General features: G+C 41.6%; 1 protein-coding gene across 3 annotated transcripts in view; it reads left to right on the top strand.

Annotated features, from left to right (window-relative positions):
- Positions 1–13816, top strand: part of LOC144721221 (dynein axonemal heavy chain 3-like) — an 814808-nt gene that overhangs the window by 685588 nt on the left and 115404 nt on the right. For all 3 annotated transcript variants that reach the window (XM_078598660.1, XM_078598658.1, XM_078598659.1), the window contains 2 exons: positions 3121–3216; positions 6109–6300. In XM_078598660.1, coding sequence (XP_078454786.1) covers positions 3121–3216; positions 6109–6300 — 288 coding nt within the window. The remainder of the gene's footprint in view (positions 1–3120; positions 3217–6108; positions 6301–13816) is intronic.

Consider the following 13816-nt stretch of genomic DNA (forward strand, 5'->3'; position numbering starts at 1 on the left):
CAAGGTCCCCCTGCTCAAGAAAGCACATATACATGCCCGTCTGAAGTTTGCCAATGAACATCTGAATGATTCAGTGGACAACTGGTGAAAGTGTTGTGGTCAGATGAGACCAAAATGGAGCTCTTTGGCATCAACTCAACTCGCCGTGTTTGGAGGAGGAGGAATGCTGCCTATGACCCCAAGAACACCATCCCCACCGTCAAGCATGGAGGTGGAAACATTATTCTTTAGGGGTGTTTTTCTGCTAAGGGGACGGGACAACTTCACCGCATCAACGGGACGATGGACGGGGTCATGTACCGTCAAATCTTGGGTGAGAACCTCCTTCCCTCAGCCAGGGTATTGAAACACACGGCCAAGGCAACAATGGAGTGGCTCAAGAAGAAGCACATTAAGGTCCTGGAGTGGCCTAGCCAGTCTCCAACCCTTAATCCCATAGAAAATCTGTGGAGGAAGCTGAAGGTTCGAGTTGCCAAACGTCAGCCTCGAAACCTTAATGACTTGGAGAAGATCTGCAAAGAGGAGTGGGACAAAATCCCTCCTGAGATGTGTGCAAACCTGGTGGCCAACTACAAGAAACGTCTGACCTCTGTGATTGCCAACAAGGGTTTTGCCACCAAGTACTAAGTCATGTTTTGCAGAGGGGTCAAATACTTATTTCCTTCATTAAAATGCAAATCAATTTATAACATTTTTGACATGCGTTTTAGTGGATTTTTTTGTTGTTATTCTGTCTCTCACTGTTCAAATAAACCTACCATTAAAATTATAGACTGATCATTTCTTTGTCAGTGGGCAAACGTACAAAATCAGCAGGGGATCAAATACTTTTTTCCCTCACTGTATCTTGAATTGCATGTTGTGGAGTTGTCGAATGATATTTAAGGTCTAATTTTTATATGGATATATCTCTTTTGGCCACAACCCATATTTCATTTTCCCTTGTACCCAAGCCTGGTCATCCTTATGAAGGTGACTCTGTACGAATGGGTTATTTCCTGGTCTTATATAACAATTGTTATACGATTGTAAAGGCCATCATTATATTCAGAATGTAGCAGCTTCTGAACGACTGCCAGACCCCTAATTGCCATAATCTGAACAACGGACAGACGCTGCTCATCTTTTTTTGACGTGGGGTTTTTGTGGAGTCTCTGAGTCCGAACTAAATTGGCCTCGTGTGCATCGTCAAGCACAGAATTCGCCCCCAGTCATCTCCTCCCACGTACATTTTTTGACAATGTTTTTCTGATGCACTGGAACATAGCATGCATAATTCCTGCAGTCACGAAAGTTCTAAAATTAAGATTGAACCACTTCTGCGGGGAAGTTTTAAACTTATCTTCTTTTTTCTCTCTCTCTGACTACTTGTTCTCTCTGCCTGTGTCCTCTCTTTGGAATGTTCACACTTAAATTCTAACTTAGCAATCTTTGAAATACGTAATCAACCAGGCTATGCGTTAATTGTGTGTTGACCGACCCTCTGTGTTGTATTACATTACATTTCGATATTTTACTAGGTTATTTAATTTTAGTGTGTACTTCTCCTGATTTTCAGGCTTGCTTGCCGTGTCATCGCACTTGCAGCACCACGTTTTGTTGTCCACTCATTGATATGCTAATTTTTTCTCTAACCCCCCTCCCTCTCTCTGCGTCCGCCCTCCTCTGTCTATTTAAGGCCACCCCACAGAGACGACCACCTCTCTCTGTTACCTGTGTTGCTCTCTCTATGTATCTTGGTGATATCTGTCTGCTAATATGTCTGTCTATAGTTTTCTGGTTAGATTTTATGTCGCTATTTCATTATACCTGATGATGATTGCTTGTGTTGCAATCGAAACGTCGTATTTTATTATTTAATTTATTTTTTTATTTTATCTTTAGACGTGACTTAACCGAAAGAAACAAATAATGCATTTGTGTATTGTTTGTTTCTCCAAGGCCAAAACAAATTACGTTAATGGGAGTGTAACCATTTTATTTTGCTATTTTTAAGTTAATAATGCAAACTTAAAATATGCTTAACACAGTTAAGTCATTAGGGGTGCATTTGCTTCTTGGCATCTGTAAATGTATTGTCTTGCTAAATGTCATGCTTGTGCTCATGCACAGATCGCGATTGGGTTTGAAAATCGTGGCATTGTACTGTAGACTGTTAAAACCGTTTTAAATAGTTGTCCTCTGTCACCAATTATTATTGGTCTGACGTTTGGCATTCCGTTCCACTTTACGTGTACGCCTCTTTTCATAAATACGCTACTGGACGTGAGCCTCTCCAACTGGCATGGGTCGTGGTGAGGGTTATTTGACCATACTTCACTACGCTGGTCAATGCGCGTTGGTGCAGACAGCAATTACTTTACATTGCATTTCCCGTAAATTTGACTTACGTCCTTAGACTCTCCTCCAGAGGACATTGAGTTGCTTCTGACCTTGACTGAGCTGCAGCAGAGAGGGCATTCATGGTGGCTTTCCAGCAGCTTTCACCGAAGCCAGATTATACGTTTTTTTAAAAGTATGAAAATAGCAGCATAATTCATGTTAGAGCAAACACGGGTCAAAAAAAAGTAGTTGGTACATCCTGTGCTATGGGTTTGCATAGATCGCAAGGGCTGTTGTGAGTGCACATTTATTCATTCTAATGACGCATAAGTGTTTAATAAAGATCCGTCATAATGCTCGGCGAATGAGATAATAAACTAATAAATATAGCGGTTAGCGCGCCTCGATTTGACATTCGTGATTTGTGCTGCTGTTGGCAGCAGTACAAGCTATTGGGAAGTAAACTGTGATATACACCCGCGCAGCAAGAGTGCATGATCGTCATTATGGCATGAGATTGGCTGTGGGGATTGCCTGTGGCTCCGTTAATGTGTTATTTTCCCCTGTGGCCCAGCTTAATTACTGCAGTCGCGACGGCTGCTCTGGTGTTGCCGTGACAGATTGCCTTCATTTAGCACGTCTAAGACTAAGAGGACGTGTCATGGCGAGATGGAATATAGACTATCGATTTGCCCTTATCGAGTTTTGTTTCAAGCGTGCGGTTGAACAGAACCAACACTTGAACGGGTGTTTTGTATGCGGCTATATTAAAGGTCAAAGGCCGTGTTTGTTTAACAGGATGAATCGTTTTTGGAAGATGTCGGCATGATCTTGAACACTGGCGACATTCCCAACCTCTTTGAAAGTGATGAAAGGGTACACATCATCGAAAAGGTAAGCGTCAGAGTGCGGTCACCATCCGGCCCGCTACTTAATTCCCGCGCTGCACATAATTTAGCTCACGTGAACCGAGACAGTAGTGAGATTTATTTTTTTCCAACAACATTGACCGCTTTAAATGTAAAATGACAAAACACGAAATGAAAACGAATCAAGAATCTTTCGGGCTGGTGTGGTGGCTCACGCTGAGATTGTGTACGAGCACAATTTTCAAGGACAGAATGGTACCGTGTGAGGCAGTACAGCAGGCAGGAGATTGCTGACACATCTCAATGAACACTACCCAATCATCAATTGAACATGTACACAGTAGTCCATTTTTTCAGGTTAATTTATCGGAAACATGCAGGAACTGAAATTGTAAGAGTGTACGATATTTGAAACCATAAATAGTTAAAATTGGGGTAGAGAATAAATATAAATTACAACTGATACTGAAATGTATGAAAATGGTAAAATAACGGTCGCATTTGAATTGAAATTTGAACTGAAATACAGCTGGGAGATGCATATCGAGTGTGGCGCACCTGGTCCTGCCAATCGCTGTGCTTGGTGCATATTTACGTGGCTAAATCCACGAAGAATCCACGAGGAATTTGTAAATTGAAATCGTGGTTGAAACTGACAAGTGGCAGCATCAAAGAAGCCAAGTAATAATAATCATAGCAAAACCTCCGGAGGATGCAGCCAGTATCAACAACGCCTGGGCGGGTGTCTGCCAACAAAGTACTTAAAATGCAGATCCACAAAGCACGGAAATTTGTTCCACATTCCGGTTGTAAAAACATTAAAGGTCCTGATTTTTTTTTTTCTGGTAGCCTAGTAATTTCAGTGGACAGTTTGAATTTCAAGTACAAATTCGCAACAACACATACAAATGGAAATGAAGATTGTGAACTGCGCTATGAATAACAATGGGCGAGTCCCCAGACTATAGATAAAGGGCTTCTGCCAACAACCTGGCATCGCTTGAATTGTTCTTGGCTCTGGTGTCACGGTGACATCTCGGGGCCTTTTATGTCGAGCGACATGGATGTTTGGGAATTCATCTCTGAAATCCCATGAGTGTAACCCCCCCCCACCCCCCCTAAATGGCATGGAAATGCTAAAGTTACCTGTTTTTTCCCCTCTAAAACTACAGCGCTATGGGATCATCGTATATGAACCTCCATGATGAAGGAGCTCAAATCTTTATTCTAAATTAAATGAAATCATCCGTCCCTTGCATTCAACAATTTGATGATCGTTTGTCGGACAGGATATTGAGTGGTGCGCGAACAAAATGAAAGAGCAAAGTGCACGTCAATAGAAATGCCATTGCCTAACATTCATTCAAACCCTGGTTAGGGGAGAAAAACATTTAATATATGATTTTAGCATGGAGTGAAAAATTCCTGAAGCTCAAGAGACCTTTCATAAGGCAACCCCAGGAACCTAAGTCTTTGGCATTTATGCCAGCGTTCCTTAAAAGAAAGGGATTAAAATATACTCTTGTCGATTTGTACAGTTTAACGTTCTTTCTTTAGACTCCTTGGACATAATGCAATGGCAATTAAATTTTGTGTTACATTGCATAAGATACGAAGTGGATCCTCACTGGATAGACTGCTTTGCAGTTTAAACGAACGACTCTGTTAGGTGGTCAACTGTAGTTTATGTGACAGCAGGAATTCATAAGAGTATTAATGTGGAGCTAAAAGCGTTTTCGACTTTATCTGGAAATCCGTATCTTGCTTTTCAACACACGTGTCAATAACACAGCCTTAAAATGAAACGTATATAATTGGCGATGTTCAAGGCAAGGGCCCCTTCTTTATATGGGGCCATTGCTCCAAACTGCACCGAGTACATATATATATACATCTATTTATTTTAAGGCGTGTTATTGACAAACATTTTTTTGCTTGTGTGCCACAGCCAACGAGGCATCACCAAATCTTAGTTTTTTTTTACAAATGTAGCAACCGTCTATTGGCCATCGAACGAAGGTCACTGCATCGTGCGCTTTCAGATGTGCTTCTGTGGCCGTCTGGAACACTCTTCCTTCGATTTTAGGAAGCCACTGGAGCTATGCACTTTTAAATCCATGTATCTATGTTGAACTTCATTGCGACCATACGTAGCCAGTAGTGAAACTGGGTGCACACCACAGTCAGTCGACCGGCAGGCCGCGCGTGATGGGGTAAAGTTCGCGTACTCCTCATCTCTTTGAAGTCATCCCGGGCAGCGTGGAAGTGGAGGCCAAATCACCCAGTGGAGGGCCTCTCTCGAGCTTCTCCTCATCGAGGTCCTGCCTAGAGCAGGGGCGTGAGCAACACATTTCATGGCTGCCCCTTTAATTTACTTTTGTAAATCCTCACGTTTTTGCTACAATTTGTAGGGGTGAAATATTTCACCTAAATCCTCCTCTAGATAACGATCCTCTCCCCGAGAGTGACCCTGCTACGTGCATTGTCAATACATGCATTACATTCAAATTAATATAAATCCAAGTGATATTGTAGAGATGCATCCTAATTGTACCGCATTTCTTTTAGCATCTGTATCTTTTTCTCATTGGAAAAAAAAAGCATTGTTTCCCAACGTGTTCTCACCACCTACTTGTACATAAATCAGACTCAACGTGTTCACAATCTCAATTCGCATGCCGCACCAGGTGCCACACATTACGGTCACCATGGCTAATATATGTTGCGCGCGCCTGTCAGACGGCCCAAGCATGGATAGGAAAGCAGCACCGTGGAGGCGGTGACGGTGATGGTGGTAGTGGTGTCGTCTCGCGCGAGCAGAGCTGAGAACGACCGAAATGAGGGGGAATGATTTATTCATTGATTTCGGTTTTCGCTTTTAACCCTTTGCCCCGCCGCCGCCGGCGCCGCCCCACAGATGCAGCAGCTGGCGCAGGCCGAGAACGCGCGGGAGGCGCGATCCCCGCTGCTGGCTTACGCGAGCTTCGTGCGACGCGTGCGGCAGAACCTGCACGTGGTGCTCGCCTTCAGCCCCATCGGGGACGCGTTCCGCGACCGTCTGCGCAGCTTCCCGTCACTCATCAGCTGCTGCACCATCGACTGGTTCCAGGTGCCAGCTTCATGTCGAGATGTTAGCTACCTCACCTGGTATACAGGATGTCGTGGGTTCGATCCCTACCCTGACGCCTGTTGTATATTTGGAGTTTGCAAGTTCTCTCTCTCTCTCCCCCCGTGGTCGCGTGGATTTTTCTCCGGGTCCTCCGATTTTTCTCTCCACATTTAGAAATGTGCGTTTAGAGTATTCGGCTGCTATAAATTTCCACGTAATAAGCCACTTCGTTTGGCTATCATTTGTGGCCAGGTCGCTTCTGAAAAAAAGATAGATAGCTCAATGGGCCTTACCTGGTAAAATAAAAAATTGTTTTTTTGTTTAACAGTTTTCTCATCTCCTGATCAGGCTCTGGGCAGTCTCCACCTGCCCGTCAGGATTTGGTCCGATTTTTGAATTGGAACCACTTAAGCAGGGAAATATTTCATAGCAGAAAACAAAATAACAAATATGTGATACTGGGTTGGCACTGTTGCACAAGTACACATAACAAAACACAACACATTTGTCAATAACATTTCCATAGGAAGGAAATAAATATATTATTGATGACGTTTGAGGTAATTACCCTTCTTCTTGGTTCTTTCGGTAAAGTCACGTAGAAGGGAAATAATAAAATAAAATTAAAAAGCATAATAAAATAATTATTTTATTATTTCCCTTCTACGTGACTTTACCGAAAGAACCAAGAAGATGAATCCCTGCAGTCACGAAAGCTTTAAATCGTAATTACCCTTCTTCATCACAGTGATACTATGCATAGTCAAATAAAGACAGGCAATGTAATAACCTTTCCAATTAATTTTTATTTTTTTATCTTTAAAAAAACGTTTCCCACTTCAACTAGTGATGACAAATCAGGCATCTGGTCTGTACCCAGGGACCAATTGTACCATGTGAGATGAAATGCTCCAATATTTTCACCAGCGCTGCTGACCTGAGGGAAACGTCCAGGTGCTGCAGCACACTCGGGTGGCTTTGTCAATTTTCCCAGGGGGTCACAGGCAGCTGTGAACACCCACGTAGAGACATCTCTATTCGTTGGCCCATGAACAAATGCCAGGCCCTTGTTATAAAAAGCAATTGCTTCAATATTAGCCAGCTCACGTTAAATATTGATGACCTGTTTTGATTTTAAACATAGACTGTGTGGGTGAGTGCTGTTTGCAAGCATCTATTATGGTGGGCATAGCACTTCCATCATCTTTATTATCATTACCATCACTGTAATTATTTTTAGAAAATCATATTTTGTTTTATATCCAGCCCGAGTGATTGCTGTTCATTTGAAGCTAAGTATAAACTGTAGACCTTGCTCCCACAATTTAACAAGGTTCTTAAGTGTGGCAAGTTTTATGAAGAATTGTCATCAAGCCGGTTGGCGGTGCCTATGAACATAGCCGGTAATCCAGCACTGTGGAGGCAGCGAGGGTTGGTGAATCGCACGAATGTTGGGAAACTCCATGCCTTTGGGCATTGAGGAGCCATACCTTGACTTGCCAGGAGAAGGCGGTGCAGCATAGTGTCAACTAATACCATGTGTCCCTTCTGTATGGGATATGGCGTTGCTCCCTTACACGTGTGGGTTTTGTCTTGGCTGATAACATGAACAAGCAGTAATTGGCTGATAACATCTTCATATATAGAGGATCACAGAGCTTGGGCAGTTTTTGGCGCTTGATCACCACCTGGCTGTCTTCCAGCTTGTCTGTGGTTCCTTAGCGATTGTGAGATGTAATTTTCACAAGTTACGTAGGTAGAAAAAATAATAAAAATAACACTACATTTTGGTCGCAACACAAGTGTCCGTCTTCATCCTCACCTGATGACGGACGCTTGTGTTGCGACCGAAACGTCGTGTTCTTTTTATTATTTTTTCTACCTACGTGGCTTTACCGAAAGAACCAGAGAGTATAGATTCCTGCAGTCTCGAAATCTTCAAATCAAGTTGTAATTTGCATAAGTTATGCTATATTTAAACTAAACATCACAATGATTATGGTGGTTTGAGGGAAGCCTTTGGAATTCCCACAATTAGTTTACAAAAGATGCTCTTTTGTGCATGGAATAACTGATATAACAATTGTGATATTATGATAACATGGTAATAAAAACAAATCTCAAAACTCAGCAGGGCAAATTTCACAGCCAATCATCTCTTCAGGGTAAATAAAATAGGTATCACTTTGTGAAAATTCAACACTGGAATGTGGAGGTGATACTGCCCAATGCTTGTTTGAGCATGCAGATAATATTGTCCAAATTCATGAACAATATGTTTTTCTATTATCTATAGATTCTACCGGTGGAACAATTAAAATTTGCATTCATAAGCAAAGTCACTTCCAATCAGGGGACTCTCCACCCCTCGTGGTGACAGAATCCAGAATCGGTCTAGTATACATCACAAACTGCACAGAGATCCAGGCAATATGGTTCAGCTCCCGACAGAGGAATGGTGGCCTCTCCTCTCCGCTAACCATTCTGACGTTTCTGGGAGCTCTCTGAGGCAGCTGTATCAGTGTCTTGGCTGTGCCAAATGGGATTTTGCCATGGCATTTGATGACTGCCTGTCCCTTCAGAACGTCTGGCGCATTCTAACTTTGATTTTCCTGAGGGGTTACCAGCCACTCGTACCAGACCAGACCGCTGTGGACTGTGGTGGATGTGAGTGTACTATGAGGGTAGTTAGCCGACTAATGTTCACCTTTCCCCGCAATGGCATTGCTCACAGCACAAGAGTGTTGCTGCTTGGAATCACGCAGAACTCATGATTTCATTACACCTCCACCCACACACGCTTCCAGAGGTTTCCCATATAGCCTTATAGACTATATAAATAAGTATTCCTCGCGAGCAACTATTAAGGTCGACATCATCAGTTACGATCTGTATACTACTTGATGAAGGCCTCCCCTCACATATAGTATCCCTTACTGTCCTGCGATGTATCGCTTCATCTCGTTCATACATGCAATCTGATCGCATATCTCCATTACCGTGTTGATCGTCATCTTGGAGTTTTTTTCTCTCACCCCTTTGACTGCCATTCCATTACTAGTCTTGTCCAATTGCCATATTCCCTTCTCTGGATATGACCTGCCCATGACCACTTAATCTCCACAACAGTCAATTTGTAACAATTCTGCTAGGTTTTCAACATCCGGTTTGCTGAAAAAGCAATTAAATTAGCAGATTTCATTGGCTCTGTCGGATTGCGGAGGGCATAGTCTCAAACCGGCATTGCACCTACACGTTTAACAAAAAATAAACTCATAATTAATCGTGGATACTTCAAATTTATATTTCTTTTCTAATCTATGTGTTTCTATTTTCATTTCTCATTGCAATTCCCAGCATGCATCTGTCCATGTTTCTTTACAGATTTTCCAGTCTTGAATTTGCTTCATAGTTGGGCCAGTTTCTGGTGTATATGTCATAGCATGTCCCCATGCACTGTTTGAAATCTCTCTGTTAAATCCGGCAGTCATTCACCTGTTAATTTGACCATTCTGCTTCTGATCAGCCTTCAATAATTGATGTGCTTTGCGACACATCTTTAGTCTATTTGTGAACTCGCTGTTATTTGACTGTTGTCCTCGTATCGTGAGTCCAAATGTGCAGCTTTCTTTCTCAAGTTATATCGCCGTAATACATGTTTTCCCATCGCTTGTTTCAATGAATATTTGCATTAAAAATCTGGGATGTTTAATGTTTTTCTTAATTTATGTTCGTTATAAATTTCTCCAATAAATCTTGGAATGCACCCACACTGCCATGGAATTGCCCACTATACGGACATTGACGAAAGACCAGGTGTGCTGAATTCACTTAATTGCATGATTTTATATATACATATTTCTTTGCAATTAGTATTTTTTAAACAATCAATTTAGAGACAAAATAATGCACGGCTCTTGTCAATTACATTAAATCGTCACACCTGGCGAAACGGTTGGATACATGGCCTATTTTGATATTGCAGTTACATTTAAAAAAAATTAACTCAGACCCCCCCCCTGGAATTTTAAAGGTACTTAGAGCTGATTCTGCAGCCAGGATTAATTATAAAACCATTTGAAGCTTTAATTTTGACTGCTGCCATGCTATTTAACAGTCCAAATGAAATTAATTGGATTCTGTCTATATCTCCAGCTACAAAACTCCAGGCCCCCTTATCCTCATATGGTCTAAGTTGTCCATTTATACCAATCTACCAATTCACATGCAAATTAGATGGCGGTAAAGCAATTTGTGCACAGCTGTTAATTGATTGACTCGCGAAATTAGACGATGCTGGTTGTCGGGTTCAGGATGTGGTTCGGTCGGCAGCGAGACGTGACACCTGAAATTGTTGCCCGATACACGCTCGCTCCACCGTTACAAATGAGTTGGGTAAGGAGAGGTGGCATTTGGATGTAACTTGTTATAAGGGCTATACCGAATGTGGGGAGATTAAAAATTACAATGCGATGGGATGGATAGTGGTGCCGCAGTGGCGAGATGTTAACTGCCTCGCCCGGTATGAAGGAGGGCGTGGGTTCGATCCCGATCCTGACGCCTGCTGTATATTTGGAGTTTACATGTTCTCCCCGTGGTCGCGTGGATTTTTCTCCTGGTCCTCTCGTTTTTCCCTCCACATTTAGAATCAACGTGCGTTTAGAATATTTGGCTGCTATACATTTCCACATGATAAGCCACTTGGCTGACCTATCATTTGTGGCCAGGTCGCTTTTGAAAAAGAGCTATTTCGCTCAGTGGGCCTTTCCTGGCAAAATAAAACAGTTTAGTTTCGTGTCTGGACCAAGCACGCTAACACCGTGCGTTACTCGGAGGGCCGTATTTTGAGTCGCGGTTCAGCCTCTTTGACGCCACTCAGCCGTGAGCCGCTCGCTCGCTTCCAAAGACGCGCAAGCAGCTCAGCCACGGCTTGGTTCACTCTCAGCCTCATTGGAATGCTGAACGTCGTTCGGACCAAGCTCAGAGCTGGCTCAGTACTAACAGTGAGGGGACTGGGGAGGAGTGGTGGCACAGTGGTTTGCACATCGCGCTCTGAATTTTGCGACATGAGTTTTAATTCCTGGTGTGGGGCGCCCTTCATTCAGCAGTGAATTGACACTGGGCTGAACAACAATCAATATGGCTCAACACCCAAGAGATAAAGGCGTGGGGAGCCCTTCACCCAGCTGTAGATTGGCATAAGGCTGTGAACTATTAATGTTGTTTATTATGTGCATGTCTATGTACACATAGTCCACCTTAAGTTGGTTCATATCTGTTATCGATAACAACAACAACCTATGTTTTGATCATAAATCAGTTTTTAATATAATAAAGATATAAATTTGTTTCTGATAGAGTGCCGTTCACGGCGGAGCATCTCAGGAGTACTTGTCAGCTCGTTACATTTGAAAGGGCACCCCCAGTAGCAGCCATCCCTGTGGGCACAATGTGACTCAGCACCTGCCCAGCAAACTGGCATTCGTCTGCCAGTAAGGGACGTTGATTGCTGTGTGTAATCCCAATTGAGTAATGTGTCGGTAATCTTTTAAAAAATGTCTAATTGGTTTATGCATGGATCTGTTTACTGAGAACATTGTTGCACTAAACGCTGCACAGCTGCTCCCAACACAGAGTACATTCATGTCCAATAATATACATTCTGGGCCCTGTTCTCCAGTTGCAGGAATTAAATCTCGGAGTTAGACGTTTCATTAGAAGAAACTATTATGGACGTATCTTCAGGCTAATCAGAGCAAGGCCGTAGCCATGGAGTCAACATTGGGGGGGGACCAAATGTTCCCGAGGGTCTGGGGATCCCCCCCCCAACCCCCAGAAAAAAAAATCTAAATTTGAAAACGAATTTCCTGCCTAAGATATTTAAAAATTCACTAACACATGGGATGGACTATTTTTTTTTGGTTTTTACAATAATGTCTAATAGTGTATTACATTGCTCTGTTTTTTTCTGGTTTACCTTTTATTGTTTCATTGTATGTAATGGCAGAGATTAGGGATTAATAAAGTACAACCATTACCACAATCATATAAACAGAAATCTATTTTATAGCAATATATTGGGGTGGACATTTTGAGCATATTTGAATATTGGGGGGGATAATTACGACCTTGAATGAGAGACTCGGAATTGCTTTACTCTTATGTAGCATTGAAATGCAACGATACTGTTGGGAAGATAAACTCATGAATTCTAAATGCTTTGGAAATTAAATCGAATTGTGAATAAAGTATCTTAAGATATGGTCATATTCGGATGCTTTAGAAATCTTGCATGTGAATGCTTCCTATGTTAGAATGATATGAATATCACCTTGATAACAACACAACAACAAATGTAATTATTGTGATGTTTACTTGCATTGAAAGGTAAACAGTGAAACAGCTGAAACACAAAGCACTTGAATTTACGCAGAATTCTACAATCACACTTTTAAAGCACTTTTAAAAAAATCTAATCGTATCAATTTCAACAGAATTGGCTGCCTTTGACTCGTTCATATTTTTGGAAGAATCAGGCAGTTATAAAAAATTATGCTCAATTAATTTTTAAAAAAATCTTTGCTGGCTTTTATTCCACGATCATGGTTTTAACAATTAACGGAAGAAAAAAAACATTACAATGAATTGTAATACCCTGGCTCATATACAACTCTGATGACGGTAATGATATGCACTATCCTTGAAGTTGATTGGTCCACACCCGAGACAGCTTTTCTTAGAGCCTAGTCTCCATTGGTGTTGGACCAGATGACGCCAAAACACCAATGGAGACTAGGCTCTAAGAAAAGCTGTCTCGGGTGTGGACCAATCAACTTCAAGGACAGTGCATATCATTACTATCATCAGAGTTGTTTCTTTTTGTTTGCATTTTGACTGCTTGAGTTGTGGTTATTGCAAACATGATGCCTTGAATAAAGGTGTCAGTTTTTTGTACCAGTTGAAAGGGTAAACCCTACTACTAGAGACAGAATTAGTTTTTCTAATATAATATGATACTGTAATCAGCATTCGTATTAATAATGACTGCACCGTTAATTATATATGTATTACAACATTATCACACGTAACATCGCACACACATATACTAGTTATGTGAAAGCTGTACTCCTTAATTAAAAGTTGAAAATTAGGTTCTGTGAGGACTTTCAAATTAAAGTTTTCCAATTAAATTAAAGTAATTTACAAGTCTATATCAGCATGTGCATACAATCATGGAGGTCTACATATATTTAGGTGTTACAGTTTAATCATAATTTGTTTGCATTAGTTAAACATTTGATTGAATAAATGTAACTGTTTACATGGTAAACAATTTGACAAATAAACGCCAAATTGCTGAAACGGCATTTAAATATGTATCTGTAAAAACTGTGCCATCTAAAGCAATTAACGCCACTCAGCATCTGCGTTATTGACATTATTCAATCTTAGCATAACAACGGTGAACAAATGTGACGATCGAATGTCTGGCGGTGCTCGTGTGCAGTTCAAATTC

The sequence above is a fragment of the Lampetra planeri genome, chromosome 11, assembly GCF_965212315.1.
Source record: "Lampetra planeri chromosome 11, kcLamPlan1.2.h2, whole genome shotgun sequence".
NCBI lineage: Eukaryota > Metazoa > Chordata > Hyperoartia > Petromyzontiformes > Petromyzontidae > Lampetra > Lampetra planeri.